We start from the raw sequence: 16,755 nt of genomic DNA on the forward strand, positions 1-16,755 counted from the left end.
CTACAGCACCTTGGCACATATTCTGCCACAGAGAAGGGGGGAGGCTGTGAGCATTTTCACACTCCAGTTTCTAAGGTAATAAAAATGATGACGCTCACAGCCATTTGTTTCAATGTCCTGCGCAGGCCAGCCTCATGGCTAACTGCACTGCCCAGCGCCCATCCCCCCACACTGTGCACACGGCCTGTCCCCGGCAGGATGAGCTGACTGTAAACCACACCAGGGCTATTGATTAATTAATGTACCCCAACTGCAGGCTTGGCTCCCTGCATAGTAGTGGAGCAGTTTTCAGCTGCCTGCAGTGGCGTGTGCCAGTCTGGTGTTCCTGCAGTGTTGAGGGGAGGAAAGGCAAAAAATAAGAGTAGCAGTGCAGCAGACAACTGTGGATGGGAGGAAGGCGTCGGCAACATAGTCACCATTAATCACCAAAGGGCCATTGTGGTCCTGTCCTCTCCACGGCGCCAGCGCAGGCAGGCAGACAGAGATAAAGAAGAAGAGAGGAAGAGGCAGAGGGACAGAGGGGGCAGAGTGGCTGCAGGGAGGAAGAGGGGGAGAGAATGTTTGGGGATCAGCCTGTATGTCCATCTCAGCCCCTGCTGCGGGGCGCTCTGCTGCTGTCTCAGTGTCTGTCCTCCGTCTTCTCCCAGGTCCCGGACCCTGAGGTAAGAGCCTGATACTGTGTCCTCCACAGGTCCCCTCTGAGGATGGACTATCCTGAGGATTTTCTGTGATGGGTGCAGGTGTCTGCCGTTTATTAGCTTGATTTATGTCATTTCTACTTGTTGTTTGGTTGCCTGAGCGGTTGCTTGTGTTATTGATGAAAAGAGAGGGAACATTTGTAGAAACCTGATACATTATATACTCTTACATATAGCCGAGACACGTGTTTTTTTATGGGTGCAAACACAACGAGTTGTGCTACCACAAGTTGTTTTGAAGGGGGTTACATTGTAAAGAATTTGACTACTACAATGATTTGACTTCAAACAAACCATGAAATTATTCCGCCTCTGAAAAATAGACAATTTGGCTACTCGCCCATGTAGAAACAGGACTCAAAATATAGAATACTATATTATTATTACTGACAAAAGAGTCTAATATATAAGATTGTATTCAAGTAAACCAGAATCTGGGGCTGTATAATGAAACAAACTATAGACACTTCAGGAAATATAATCTTAATGTGGTAAGCATGGCACACGATTGCAAATATCCAGAGTAAAGTAATCTTACTGTGAGTCAATGTTTTATAATTGGTCTTTTTATAATACACATAACTAGACCTGTAACCCAATGCTGGTTTTTCCATTTTTAGATATTAATCCTCCATTCTATTATATTAACCTTCCTCGATAAGGATCTTCTTAAAAAACAAAGCAACATCTCTATCGAGGAAGAATATAATGATCTAACCAACCAACCATCCAACACAATTAGTTATACATTTGGGTATGAAATGGTAAACAAAGGTCATTTGAGGTCAATAATCTTCTGAATTTGTGTTGTTTATTCCACCAGAAGACTTGAGGCTTATAACTTCTAATCCCATCCACTAAGATGGCCCAGAGGAAAGGATTCAGCATTATATAATCGTTCTTGATGCAAAAATTGTTATTATTCAAGAGAAGCTCCAAATATCCCCATCAAGGCTAATCCTTCTGTGAGAGTTGGAAAAACACGAGTGTAAAGTCATTCAGATCATTTTTTCGTGCAGTTTCTTATTTCAAGTTCACAGTCCTTCTTGTGTCCTCCTCAGCAGACACACAGAGGCCCTGAAGACACACTGTGCTGTCACATGTCACATGTTGTCTAGCTGAAGCCATCAGGTCTGACAAACATCAAAAACTGGTTGAAAATGTTTCATTTTGCCCATTTCTTGCTTGGAGTCTCACATGGCACCAAGGAAAATGCACATGGAAATGTTGGAAACGGTGCAAAAACAAAGCTCTTTGTAAAATCTGCTGATATTTGGTGAAGTTGTCCTCAATGCGTCAAGACAATACTTCCGTGTGATTGCAATGTTTTCTCTCCGTAATTTTGAAACATATGGTCAACATTTACATGCAAATGGTTTCTTGCTATACTGTATGTATATACTGTGTAGGTATACAGTATATATGTTACATTAAACACACATAAATAGTGTTTTTATTTTTACTGTATTTCTACCAAAGCAAAATAGTTCCTTTTAATTTCTTATCCTTTTGCAGAGCCTCAGTCCCTAAGGGTTTGCTCCACCACTGTGACAGGCTATTCTCAGATTATTATTTTTTGTTTCAGCACATAATGGTGTTATCAGTAAAGGCAGCAATTGTAATAAGTGTTAGCTGATACATTGCTGTATGTTTATGGACTAAAGTGTAGAGTTTCCAAAGCAACCTTGTATCATCCAATCAAGGGATCGATATACAGTACAGGATAGGGTGAACTCCTCACAATGATTATATCAACGAACAAATTGTCTGCTGGCTCCAACACACACACACACACACACACACACACACACACACACACACACACACACACACACACACACACACACACACACACACACACACACACACACACACACACACACCCCCCCACACACACACACACACACACACACACACACACACACACACACACACACACACACACACACACACACACACACACACACACACACACACACACACACACGCAAACTGAACTTTGTTCAAAGACCACAGGGAAAGTTGAGAGGCTGAATAGATGCTGAAGATCTTCTCACCTTTTTGTTGCTAATGTTTTGAAAAAAATGTTAGAAATAAAATAAATGTGATGACTATGTCAACTATGTAGTATCAAATCATGGAATTGTCCCTTACAGAAATAGGCCAACAAAGGTTTATGTGTAAGGGGCAGATGAAGAAACTCAAAAAATCTGTGTCTCTTTTTCCACAGCTTTTGCCCACAGATCCTCCGAAGAAGCCGGACCCCATCACCTCAGAGTCTGTTGTTTTCTGGGGGCTGCGGTTATGGCAGGTCATTGCCATCTTTTCCGTGTTTGTTTTAGCAATAAGTTAGTATACCTCTTGAAATATATTTTTAAACCTCCACAAACTATTCTTCAAGTAGACTGAAAACTTGGGAAATAACTGCAGGCCAAAAATGTCGATGCATGCAATTATCTGCCTCAGTGTGATCATCAAGCACAATCTGATAAGTAATGATCCAGATATTTTTCAGGAAAGGCAGGGGGTTTCCAGCAGCGAGTCACACTAGCAGCAACTAAGGAAAGAGAACATACTTGCACTGTTATGCAATGTGGAATTGGCATACGTTATATGTTAGACACTTTCCTATAAGTTACATTATTCTAGTGAGATCAAGCCATGCAGGTAGCTTTGATTTGATTGGCTAGGTATTTGACATCTCTGAATTGAATCGATCGCAAAGGACTAACATTAGCATTTTTATCAGGTCTGCAGACGTGTAAAGCTTTGTGAATCTTTAGTTTATCACGTTCACATGCGCACAATGGTAATGTTGACTATCTTTTGCACAACATTTGTTTTGCGGGTGTGAATGAAACAAATACAAATATTTGACCTGCTAATGGTGCTTACTCAAACTTTAATTATCAGCCATTGAAATGAACCAAACATTGATATCAAATCTACCCAACAGTTGTTGAGATATTTCACTATAAAACACAATTGTGAAAGTCATGATCATTTTCAGATGTATTCAAGTGACAGAAAAACACCTAAACCTATCATCAGATAGGATGTTGAAATTGTTAAGACTCTCCTAATGAATTTATTTTGTCCCCCCGCCCTCTTTCTCTCTCTTTTTCAGTCATCACTCTGTGTTGTATATTCAAATGTCGAATTCCAAGAACCAAAAAGGAAATAGAAGCACGAAATGTGCAAAGACAGGCCGCCAAGAAATACGCCAACACATTAGAGACAGTGCCACCTCTTAATGAGCTGACTGAGATCCCAGGATGTAAGTACCTTTCTATAATATATTTCCAATATAAATGGGTCATATTAACAAGCCACAATACAAAAGCTATTTCCTGAAATGGTTCTAACTGTTTTTTTTATCCTGCCACGGTTTGAAGCTGCTTATTGAAACTTCAATTGCCTGTGGCACCTAATAAAATAAGTAGAATAAGAAAATTAAGTAAAAATAAATAAGACTGTATCATACATTGTTGCCCTGTAACAATAATAAACCACATTGTATATACGTAATGCCCCCTTGAGCCAGTATGATTGCTTTGCACAAAAGCACACTGTAGAGGCGTGGAAAACAGGATTAACAATTATTTGTTTGTTAAGCTCTGGACCTTGGTTTCTATTTATGAGAAGAGACGTGTTTTTATGAACACTGTTTATCTTTCAACCCAAAGGTCTTGCAAGACTCTTTGCTCATTTTGATGTTAAGGCTACCTGGATAGCTTTTCTATCTATAAAAAAACATCTGTTAACTTTAATTTCTTTTCACTTTTTCACTGTGTCTTCTTCTCACCTCACAACTTGCTGCACTTGTTTCAATTATCTGTGCTGTGTTGAATTAAAGTTCCTCTCCTCTCCTCTCCTCTCCTCTCCTCTCCTCTCCTCTCCTCTCCTCTCCTCTCCTCTTCTCTCTTCTTCTTTTCTCTTTCCTTCTCTTCTCTTCTTCCAGCTGTCCCAGATGCATCTGCAGTTCAGACAGTCTCTGAGCAGGTCCAAACTCAAAGTGCCACCGGCAGCCAGCTCTCAATAGTTAGAGTCAGCGAGGAGCAACCCGGCTCTCTCACCTTGCCAGAGACAGGATGAATGTTTCCCTCTTCTTCTTTTTCCCTTATCTTCCTGCAGACTTTTCTCTTGGCTAAGTGACTTTAAAGTAAATGGTGCATATGAAAGTATCCACTCTAAAAGTCCCCTTCATGCAACACACATCCATCTGGTCTTCCTAAATGCTATTTTCCGTATCTTGCAAGAGAAATTCAGGCAAACAAGTAACTCATTCAACCACATCACTTTAGAAATCTATAGCCAGAACATAGAGTTTGAACTTTGCAAATGTTGCTTTGTGGTGGAGTACTGCAGCAGCAGTAACTCCGTATGTGCAGAAGAAATGACATCTTTAACTTTGACTACAAAACAGAGATTGTCATGCTTTTGCAAATTAGGTTACACATTTGCAGTTTAGACTTTTGTATTTTTTAAGTCTTTCTATTTTAAAAGATGTGTTTCATATAGATTACACGCTGCTTCATTAATATTTGAGTGGAAATGTTCAGAGCATATCACTTTGAGTATGGAAAATTACTATTACTGTAAGCTGTGAAAATGGTAATGCATGCAGCATGATGTCTGTGCTCTGTGTATTTCTGTCTTCCAACCTGCCTGGTTGCTCTCTTTTGGTTTAGCTTTGAATAAAGCAAATCACTCACACAACATCCATCTGTGTTAATTATATGATCATTGGTGTCAGCGACATCGGCCTCATCTGTCTTGTAATGTTCTGGTCTTTACTTCTCCTTTCTCTTTTTTTCTCTCTCCCTATTTCTCAGGAATATTATGTGTTGCCTTGTTTATACATCTCAGACATCTTAGCTGCTTAGCTGGGTTTTTTTCAGGTTACAGTAAGAAATGTGACAAATATAGGACTGACGTCTGTCTGTTCCTCGGGTTGATATGTTACGCATTCATGTGCAAAAATACATTCAATGGTTTTTGAGTCGTTAAAGGTGGAAGGGAAAGCATTGAGCTGTCAAGAAGTTTTTCTTGCATGATAACTGTGTCAAACAAGATCTGCCTTAGAGGGTGGGGGGTGCGCATGCTAAACCTACTGTGGTGAGAGCATTCATATATCTGCAATAGTGTAGTCTGAGGAGATGATATAATACGCATTGGATTAAATTATTTTTTGTAACTCTATAACTAATTAAACTAATTAAACTAATCAACCGTGCGCCTCTGGGAGAGGGGAGGCCTTTATTATTAACACATAATAAGGATGAACATATTTGCTATCTGTTCTCAACCATGAACTCCAAACTAACCATATTGTAATGTTGCCTCTGCATTAACTAAGGATGAGGGAAATAGAAATCTAATGCAAAGATGCAAACTGCATAAGTGATTATGTCATGCTTAAAGTACACGGGAAATACATATGCAATAATATCTGACAAACCAGACGAGCACATAAAAAATAATAAAATGAAATTCATAATCAGAAGTCTTTTTCTTTTTTTCTTCTTTTTAAAAGAGGGCTTGATTATGCAAAGCAGAGCGCACTTAGGCAAACCAGAGCAATCAGAACGAAAAAAACTAAATAAAGCAGATAATTTGTGTGACAAATGAGGTTTAAAAAAATGCCCACTCTTATCTATGGGATGTATGCATGAATACATTTTTTCACACAAAACAGTAGTAAAATCTGATAAAGGGTGTGCAGAAAAAACATCCTTTGTTTTTGCACCATTCAGATATGTGACATTTCCCATTAACAATTTCTCTGAACTTTGTTTTCCACATTCTTACCTGGCTGTCAAGAGCATCTGGAACAAAGTAGGAGAAATGAAAGCTAACCAATTTAAGGGCCAATATGTGTTGCTGCCCAGGGTATACAGAGAAGGAAGCCACACAGGCTTATTCTCTGTCTAACAGCCCCCTTCTCCTCACAAGCATTAAATACAAAGGAGAAAAAGCCAGAGCTGCGAATCAATCCCTCCTTTTTACTACCTTCCCTTATCTGCCATCAACTCCCACCAGACCTGCTGGTTCACAGTTCAAATTGCATGATTTCAAGTGGCTGAAAAGGAAGAAGTTCTTATTATAGCCGAACAGTCTCAGCTGTTGTTTTTAACAACTCAAACACCTTTTCTGAAACATCTGTCTGCTATAGCTCTGAATGGACAGAAGGTCGTTTAAGGTTCATCGCACACCAACTGATGAGTGACGGACTTGTGAAAAGGAATTTGGTCTAGTTACAAGTCCTGCTTTGTTCCTCAGGAGGAAAACCATATTTGTTTGAAATATTTGTTATATAAGTAAGACAGCTTGTTGCTAGCAGAAGCATCCCTTCTGTTTACATTTACAATTTTGTCAGTAAGACTGAGCTGGGATTTCCTTGAAATGTCACAATGTCACAATGCCCTGTGCCCCCAGGTTTTAAAAAGATTCTACCAGCAGTATCTGAGCTGAACTTTAAACATTTAAAGGTGCTGTGAGGTTCAAGGCCTTTTGTAGAGGGCAATGTTAACCTTTATGTATTCCTCTACTACACACAGTATGGAAACTCATGGCACCAGCACTCAAAGTTTGACCGAAATTAGAACAATGTGGATGTCAAACAATGTCAAGTTCTGACATTTAATTACAGCTCTTCGTTTTCCCATCACCAACCCACTCTATAACCCGTTGCCTCATCCCTCCGAGTTGTGTCTAAATCTGACTGGTAGGCTATATAAAGAAACAGGGCAACAAAAAAGAGCTCATGAGCGGAGGAGAAATGCCCGAGGATAAGATTTGTAGACACAAAGACATCTATTCACAAACATTCTGATGGTTGGTTGATTATTCTAAGACAACTAGATTAACCCAACACAGGGAAACACAGGACCAAAATAATTTCAGGTTTACTCTGACCCCTCTGGCAAAGTTTGACATTTGGTGTGTGTTTGTCATTTGGTTTCTTGGCCTGCGTTTGTGTATCCAGTGTCTCTGCAGCATTTGTAGAGCACCTAAGAAATGTTTGCTTGGCTCTTGGAAAAAAGAGTCCAAGAAAAAAGTTTGGCCCCGACTGGAGCCGGTCCTTTGGGCAATTTTCACAGTTTTTAAACAATAGTTGCTGAAGTGTAAAATCACACCTTTGTTTCTTTCAATATAAAATGTAATTAGTTCGTTCCTGCCTAAGGCTGTTTCATATATTTTAGGGGGTCGGTCGGACCCTGTTAGCTCGGTGTCAGCTTTATTTGAGAGGTGCATCTTTCATGTGGAAAGGTGGTCTGTCGAAAGTGATTCCTGAAAGAGAATGCTGTGGGCATTTTGGCTATAATGTTAACGAAAAATTAATTAGGAGTGAAAACCTTAGAATTTTTGTCAATGACTTGATTTATTTATTTGAATATGTTTACAAACAAATGAGACATGGCAAAATGTATCAAAATAAGAAGCTACAGGCTCTGCATCTTAAGCCAAACAGCCTTCGAACATGTACTATCTCCACATGCAGACAAATATCTTTGCATGTATGAATGTATGCGTTTGGGTGTATTTGCACAAAGAATATGCAGTGTCAGTCATGGAAAATATCCATCTATAGTTTATGTTAACTTTTTTATTATAAAATATTGTAGCGACTCTGATAGGATGCTGAGGGTGTCACTCAGGTATTCCCCGTCTCTCTGCCAATCATAGAGCTGTACCGGGATACTGGTTGAGGGCGGGCCTGTGGTTGGGGGAGCAGACGGGGGAGGGCGGGAAGTAGTGACGTAGTCTGGGTTATAAAGGTGTGTGTGTGAGAGCTTAAGAGAGTGTGAGGTTGAACCTGCAAGTCATATCTGTACCTGTGATCTTCAAAGAAAATAAGAGTTATTAAAGCCTAATAACTAGAAGCCTGTTTCCGACTCAATCTATGAACTTTACAATATATTATATATAGGCCTATTTGGAAAATATGCCTAATGGCCTTCTTTATAAGGATGATGTAAACTTCAAAACAACTCTTTTATCCGTCTGTTAAAAATGTAACTGCAACCAAGTTTCGCTCGGCAAAAAGTCTAGGAAAAGGGGGAGACACTAAGAGCTCACTAAAATGTTTTTGCTCATTTATACAAAAGGTGAGGTAAAGTTATGTGATGAACTATTGCTCTTCAGGAGCAGAAAACCTAGTCTTGTCGTTACTGTTTCTTCTGTTTATTATACTCTTCATGTCCTTTTAACCAGAATTGTGTACAAAAACAAACAAGTGATATCTTCTTAATAAGCTTTAGGGATGTTTTAGGCAGATTTTGTAACATCTGGACAAAGCTCGGTTGACTGTTCTCTATAGTCTTTATGCTAAGCTAACATACTACTAGCGGTAGCTTCAAACAGACATTAGTGTGGTAACCATCGTCTCATCAAACTTTTAAAAAGCAACATATTACTGAAAAGGTCAAACTATTCTTTAAAGTCTGGAACTGGTATTCTGTTCTGTTGTTGCTCGTCTGGTCTTCAACCTTCCAAAATGTTCCCACACCACACCGCTCCTCCGCTCCCTACACTGGCTTCAAGTAACTGCTAGAATCCACTTCAAGACAATGGTACTTGCGTACCATGCTGTGAATGGATCTGGCCCTTCCTACCTCCAGGACATGGTTAAACCGTACACCCCAGCGCGTGCACTCCGCTCTGCATCAGCCAAACGGCTCGCTGCACCCGCACTACGAGGTTGACCCAAGTTCCCATCAGCAAAAACACGTGGGTTTGCTATCCTGGCTCCAAAATGGAATGAGCACTTCGCGCAATACAATTACTAACAAAGCACTTGTATACTAACAAAGGACTGGCTTATCTAAAGCCAGTTGAGTAGCACTTGAATTGTTTTAGCTCTATGAAACCTGATGTACTTATATGATTCTGTTTTCTTCAAGTTTGTATTTTGTTGGTCGAACGCACTTATTGTAAGTCGCTTTGGATAAAAGCATCAGCTTAAATCAATGTAATGTAATGTAAAATGTAATGTTGTAAATATTAAATTAAATATTATCTTATAACCAAGATACTCATCCTCACTAGCTCTGTTAGCGATGATACGTCCTCATAAATAATAACAAAAAAAACGTTCTCTGTAACTCACACAAAACAGATAGTAAACTTTAGTGTAATTCCTCACTGAGAAATTACGTCAAACAATCCAATTTAAGAAATAAATAGACCATGCTTAGTAGTACAGATAGAAACAGATGCAAATTAATTAAATGCATCCTAATTAGCTCCACATTCAGTTGGATTAAAATCTGCCTCCCACTTAGCGTTTCAGGCAGGACCCAGATGATACCTTAATGATTTTCTTTTGTTTTCCACAGCTGCGAAAGTAGAAGAAAAAGAGGAGGTGACAACCGTTTCCGGCAAAGTGGATGCGGATAAAGGAGATAAGAAGACCAAGGAGGGAAAGAAGGATGGCAAGGCTGCTAAAGGGGGGAAAGATGAAAAGGATCCGTCAACAAAGAAGGGTGAAAAAGGTGAAAAGGGAGAATCCAAGAAAGAAGCTGGTGATGGGAAAGGAAAGAAATCTGGAGAGAAGGGAGACAAAGGACAAAAGGGAGGCAAAGGAGACAAAGGAGAAAAGGGAGGCAAAGGAGAAAAAGGAGGAAAAGCAGGAGCTAAAGGTGGAGCCAAAAAATCTCAGAAGTGATCTCTGCCTTCACAGGACAGAAATGATTATTTCATATTTGTCACTTCACGCATTTTGCACACTTTTTTTTCTAAGACGACATTTGTATATTATATTTGAAATAAACAAAAATCTTATATATAAGAACATGCCTTGTTTGTCTACTTCAGAATAATGAAAGTTGCAGGAATCTCTGTACAGTAAAATTACAGATTTATTATTTTATTCACAATTCACTGATGAACATTATAGAACAGAAAAACACTTTACTATTTTAATCCAATTTTACACTGATATATACAACGTGCCCAAATCACTACAGAGTGATGAGAAGGCGAAAATGCACAACACTGCCCACATACTATATTTAAAGCATGAAGACCAATGTTGACTGCACTGAGTACATTTCGGCACGAGATAAATAAAAAAACAACCACACAATTGATATACTTCCTTGAGAGGTATCTTAAAACAATGAAATACAACATTAGCTCTGTGATGATTGGCCTTATCGTACACTTGATTCCAAAACACAATCATTTTACATGATACAATCAGAACAAATTACTTTATCATAGAGTATTAAAGTGCTCAAATATAATTATCCACATTTTTTTAAAGATTTATTTTCCAATACCATCCACCTTTTCTATAAAAAATACGGTCTTACACAAAAGTTAGATAACGTTTACTTGCACGTTGGCAATACGTGGAAAGTGTGATTGAAATTGAACAATCGCCTTAATAAAATATTTTACAGCTGTATGGATAAATTCAGAAAAGGTTTCCAGAATTGTCAGCGATGCAATACATACCAGCTAAAAGAAGTTAGTTAAATATGAAGAAATGTAGATCTTTAAAATACTGTATTATCGAGAGACAAAGGTCTCACTCCAATGACCAATCCCCATGGAAATGTTTAAGATCTAGAAAGATAAGAAACCCGCTTCCTAGAATTCCTCTGCTTATCATTGGTTCTTGTATATTCTTCTATATTGAGGTTACTGATATGTAGATTCATTTTTTAAGTAATATAAAAAGCAGGGCTATTTAGCTTCAAGGTATCATTATTCAGGATTGTGTAAATAGTGCATTGTGAGGGATTATTTTCAGCTGCTGATTGTTACTCATTTGGTGGGCAATAATAGACATGTATGACGCAGAGGAATAGTTATATTAGACTTTCTGTGTGTCAGTTCTCTATTTGTTTTGGTATCTTTATGGGATTTGTTGAAATAAGGAAACAAAGGTGATAACCAGCCTTTTAAAAGTATTTTTTTTAAAAAGGGGGGTGGGAAAAGTTTGTAAAGATATCCGATTCATTTATTAAATACAAATTACTTTAATTTTTTTTTTTTTTTTTGGATGCATTGTAACTCTGGATGGATAGACTAGTATAGGAGGTAAGAGCTGGTCATGCTTTAAACATTTTAAACCAGCCTCAAAGCAAACCTCTTTGGTGGAACACAATTGAGAACACGATTCAGTCAGTGTGAAGTCATCAAAACAACAAAGAAGCAGGAGGGACAAGAGAGCTTGAAGTTCATGACTCTAGGATTTAAAGAAATGTGAGAAAAAATACTGCGTACAATATTAGCTTTGGTCACATAAAGTAAGTAATGTGAGGTAAGACTCTCACAACTCCATCAGACAGATAACCAAACAGTGATATATGACACTTGAGACGCCATTCCAAGTAGGGCAACACAACTGCCTTAAATATTAATGATTGTGTTGTCTACGGAGTGTTTCAAATTGTTTTCTCATTTGTCTTAATGCTATTTACATTTGAACATTTTAAACGAAAACTCAATCTTTGTGGGGGCTTTATTTCTGTATTTCTATCTACCTACCAGTAGCATCCTTTTTATGATAGGGGGTGGTTTTAAGACGTTTTGGTCAGTGTAAACAATATGGATGATGAACAAACAAACAAACACTTTAAAATACCCTTTCTCTGTCAGCGTTTCATTCCTTTTCTCTTTGGTTTAACAGATAATGTTTTCTTAACCAGCATTTCATGCAGATTAAGTGCGATAAATTACAAATTATGGAGTTTAAAATGTCTTGCAGAATGCTTACTTTGTTTGAATGCCATTCGTCACCTGTAAATATATTCGGCTGTTTTGTTTAGAAATATATACATTATCTAATATTGCAAACATTCCGTAAACAAACATGATAAAAAAAACCATTAAAACATATAGCTTTATAACAATACACATGAACACTATTAGCTCACAATTAGAATGCATTTCTGATCTTTGTAAACATTGTGACTTGTATATACTGTACACATCAAAAAGCAGCATACCACTGGACCATCTGTACAAATAACTGTGTGTTATTCATTTCTGAGTTTTCCTTCATTTCCACCAAAAATGTCACTCTTGGAAATCTTGTGGAATTTGAGGTTTTCTTGGAATCCTCATTTAATTAACATTCCTCTGAAATATAGGACTGCTTCCTGCGCACTGTGTTTTTAAAGGGGGTCCTGTCTTTTGAAAACTGTGTGGGAACATAACATGATACCTTTTAATTAAGTTTTTACCTCAACTAACTCTGTATCTGAGGCTAAGGAAAGAGACTGTCTTCAAAGAGATATTCTCACTGTGTGTAGCATTATGTTGTGCGTTTGTGTGACGGAGGGGTAACCTTGTAGAAACTTTGAATATGAAACATTCATTTGAACTCGTCAAAATCTGTTTGTGTCTGTTAATCTGTCTGTGAATACTGGGTTTTTCTAAACATCTGAAATCATACAACATGTTAAATATATATTGAACAGCTTTATATAACACACCAACACCCCTGGAGAAATGCTGACCATGACAATACACCACTTTAAAAGTATACAAATAGCTGATCAACAAAAGAGGGCTTCAATTACCTGAGTACCTTCCCTTTTACACTGAAGTGGATTCATGTCTACGCACAACTAATGAGATACCATGCCAGAAAGCGAGAAAAGATGCCTCAAAAAATAGTAGCATTAACATTTTTTAGCTCACCCTACACCTACTTAGTCTGATCACACTGATGTAATCATGCATGCATGTGTCACTAAGTACACTCAAAATCCACCTGGTTTTACACCGGTGGTTAAGGCTTTTCCTGGCAAGTACTGCACTCTATTTGACCCCAGTCATGGCAGTGAAAACGAAACAACAGTCTGTTTTCATCCTTCTACACATTCAATGTGGCAGGTGGTTGGCGACAGAGTTGAGTGTTTTTCCATCACCTTTCAAATGAAGGTGGCCCAGCACATAAAAGTGATACACCCTTATGCCTCGAACCTCATCTGTCGGGAACGTCCTGACTTGATTCAAAGCAGAAAAAACTGTCAGTGTTGATACACGCAGTCGTCCCCTTCAGACCCCCTGAGACTGATTTCATTTGTTTTCTTCCAGTTTTCATCCCTACCAGGGAGGTCACATGACTGTCTCCCTCTCCTCCTCCACCACAGGTGAGGGTTTCTCGTTCTCGCAGGGCCGAGTATGAGCCGAATGCTCCTCATCAGGAATGTGAAGCTCCTGTCCTGACGAGGGTAAAGAGTTCTCAGAGACAGAGCCGTTCTTCACGTACCCAGGCAGGTTCCTGTGCCCGTTAACAGGCACCGGCCCCAGCCTGGTGGTGAGGTGAAGGGCCAGCGGTCCTCTGGCAGTGACGTTGGTAACACTGGTGTGTGACACCATCGGACCATAGCTGTAAGTGTTGCTGCCGCTCCGAGCTTTCCTTTTGAAGTCCAGGGCCAAAGTCCTCCTGCTCCACGACTTTTTGATCTCAGCTTGCACCTGAGATCAGAAAGAAGTCACTCAGTCATGTAGGAGCTTAAAAATCATGCAGGAACTCGTTGTGTAAGATGCCAAACTGAGTTCTTACCTCCCCATTACAAAAGCAGTATATAATTGCAACTAGGAATCCCTGGAAAAGAGAAGAGAATGATTTCATGAATATACAGACTACCCGCTTAACAACATGACATTTAAGCTGTATAATTTGATATTTTGCATGGCATTTCTAATCATAAGCCAAGCCATCCCTCTCTTCCTCTTTATCTAAATTGAAATCTAACTACAACCAAACATCTTAAAAGTAAGCAGTTATCTGACAGGGTCTGGTTTTTTAATGATAACGATGCATTAACCATTACCAAACATGATCAGATCACATTTGTTCAACTTGAAAGGATACATTAATATTTATTGGGACCCTTAGAGCTAAATTAACATTTTCTGAAATTTCAGAAACTTTACTTGGAAGGAGTTGAACAGCATCTCATAGTGCATCTGTATCAGCCAGGGAACTCCAGACACCTCTGTATACGGCATGGCATGGAATATGATGTAGTGGACACCGAAGAGAGGCATCAACACCATCGTGGACTTCAACAGTTTTCTGTAACAGTAAGAAAACAGACAAACTTAACAAAATACTACATAGTGTGCCAAACCATCTGCAGATTAAAGAGTTAAAACAGAAACAGAAAACAACAATTCTGAGTAGTTTAAAAGAAGGCTGATGCAAAAAGAATTCTGTTTGCAGCTCAAGTGTGAGCTATTGAAAGACATAACCTTGAATATTGTGAAAGGCCTTTTCCACACTTAGCAACCATTTGAAGCCAAAATCAATTAAATGCAAGGAGTTCTGACTGACTAGTCGATAACAAATTCAGCCTTACTTTGGTTCAATTTTGAACATGTGGCCTGATGAAGTAAGAGTAAATACATTCATGGTTTTATTACGCTGACCGTGATCCATACATTTGATGAATGAAGAGGAGCAGCCAGTCTTGTATATCTTGTCTCAGTACCTGTACTGTTGCCTGGTGTCACACCTGCCAGCATTTGTTTCTCGTAGTTTAGTTGCCAAGACTCTGATGATGTTCAGAAATAACATAAAATTGACCTGAAGCGAAAATAGGAACATAATGATATCAGTTAGTGTAATTATAAACATAATGAGATGTTATCCAACAACTTTTATGCCATAGGTGTTATTTACTGCTCAGCAGGCGAGAGGTGCAAGCAGTGAGCATGTACTTACCACTATAGCTGCCAGGATTGGCACTTGGTATATCCATTTCAAATTGCCTGCACTTAAGTCCCAACACCTGCAGTAGAAAAAACAACATAAGGATCAGCAAAAGATGAGTGAGGATCTCGCTGCTAGCTGTGATAATCCAGGATCCCTTAGGTCACCAGCGGTGTCTCTGATTATCACTTCCATCATTTCATAAAATCATAGGATTAAGACGGAGATTTACACACCATATTTGCTCTATCTTCCCCCATCTCTCAAATTGATTTGGTATAAGTATCATATAAAACCACTGAGAAATTAATTTGAGTCATTTCCTTCCTACTGAATTGATTCATAACCCCTGGGCTTCACATCAAGCCCCCTTATGTTTCAAAGGCTTTCGTACTTCTGAAAATGCTTTTTAGTATTCCTTTGAAATAGAAAAACCTTACGCTTCAGTCGGTATACAATATTGTTAATTTTTCCTAAAGCTACCAAGTAGGGCACTGTCCTGTTTGTGAACCACATGATTTTCTTGTCCTTTTGGGGCAAATATCACAGAACTGGGTAAAAATGTTGACAGTGGGTCAGTATTACCAGTGTGGTCCGCTGTAAATAGGTTTGATTTTCAGCCAAATGCTTATTACATCCCAAATAATTTACTACAGCTTTGGTTACTATCATGCTTAGTTTGTTTTCCTGCCCAAAATGCGTGGCAAGGAGCTGCTCTCCTGCTGAATGAAAAGTGAAATATGTGCTGGACATCAGCCGGATACCAGCTTAGCCGTAAGCTCTCAGCTCCATGGTCCTTCATGGTCCTTCGTGTTTGACTGTGGTCCAGGACCAATGTGGAGACTACAGATAGTCAGTAAGAGGGGGGTCCACGGCCCTCAAAGTTGGTTTAAGGCAGTATTCTCTGAAGGTATTCTCTCCACTTTAATTCTTCACAGCTTTTTAAACTGTCCTCAAGCTTGACTACACAAGTATATGGTGTACTCGGTAATCAGAATCTTTGAAGAATGCGATATTTTTAGACTTGTCATCTTGAACCTTAGATATGTTGTTGTTACAGCCTTATCTGGATATGCAAATCTGTTGAAGGAGAATTTCCGCAGATCCCACATCTGATTAGCGAAGTAAAACTACTGAGGCGAAATGTAATTCTCTCTTTATTTAAATTTACTAAGACAATATGTATTTATGTTTTTACAAATCACTTACTCTGTGTCTGCAAACGTGGCTCTCATAGTTGCCCAAACTGTCACAACCATAGCTGGTACTCCTGAGAAATACAATCAAACCAATTAAAGATGTTGTGATAAAATAGCCATTACTATAATATATATATATATAAAATAATCTCAAAAAGTCTTTAAGAAATCCATT

General features: G+C 38.8%; 2 protein-coding genes across 2 annotated transcripts in view; one reads left to right on the forward strand and one right to left on the reverse strand.

Annotated features, from left to right (window-relative positions):
- Positions 1 to 10,407, forward strand: tmie (transmembrane inner ear). Its single transcript, XM_079648544.1, has 4 exons — positions 1 to 662; positions 2,929 to 3,046; positions 3,826 to 3,975; positions 10,040 to 10,407. Exons 1-4 carry the CDS (start codon positions 558 to 560, stop codon positions 10,366 to 10,368), a joined length of 702 nt encoding a protein of 233 aa, XP_079504670.1. The 5' UTR covers positions 1 to 557; the 3' UTR covers positions 10,369 to 10,407.
- Positions 10,408 to 10,553: 146 nt separating this feature from the next.
- The window catches only part of pth1r (parathyroid hormone 1 receptor), a 44,058-nt gene continuing 37,856 nt past the window's right edge, over positions 10,554 to 16,755 (reverse strand). The window contains exons 8-13 of the mRNA XM_079650083.1: positions 16,591 to 16,651; positions 15,394 to 15,460; positions 15,161 to 15,255; positions 14,604 to 14,745; positions 14,230 to 14,271; positions 10,554 to 14,141 (exon numbers count right to left, since the gene is read on the reverse strand). Of these exons, the coding sequence (XP_079506209.1) occupies positions 13,779 to 14,141; positions 14,230 to 14,271; positions 14,604 to 14,745; positions 15,161 to 15,255; positions 15,394 to 15,460; positions 16,591 to 16,651 (770 nt within the window). The 3' untranslated portion in view covers positions 10,554 to 13,778. The remainder of the gene's footprint in view (positions 14,142 to 14,229; positions 14,272 to 14,603; positions 14,746 to 15,160; positions 15,256 to 15,393; positions 15,461 to 16,590; positions 16,652 to 16,755) is intronic.

Source organism: Notothenia rossii (genome assembly GCF_949606895.1).
Source record: "Notothenia rossii genome assembly, chromosome: 9".
NCBI lineage: Eukaryota > Metazoa > Chordata > Actinopteri > Perciformes > Nototheniidae > Notothenia > Notothenia rossii.

What these genes read in the sequence shown, in the direction of transcription:
- tmie (XM_079648544.1), top strand. Translation starts at nt 558, where the DNA reads ATGTTTGGGGATCAGCCTGTATGTCCATCTCAGCCCCTGCTGCGGGGC. An exon ending in CCCAGGTCCCGGACCCTGAG is followed by an intron (nt 663 to 2,928) that starts GTAAGAGCCTGA and finishes CTTTTTCCACAG; the next exon opens with CTTTTGCCCACAGATCCTCC. An exon ending in GCTGACTGAGATCCCAGGAT is followed by an intron (nt 3,976 to 10,039) that starts GTAAGTACCTTT and finishes TGTTTTCCACAG; the next exon opens with CTGCGAAAGTAGAAGAAAAA.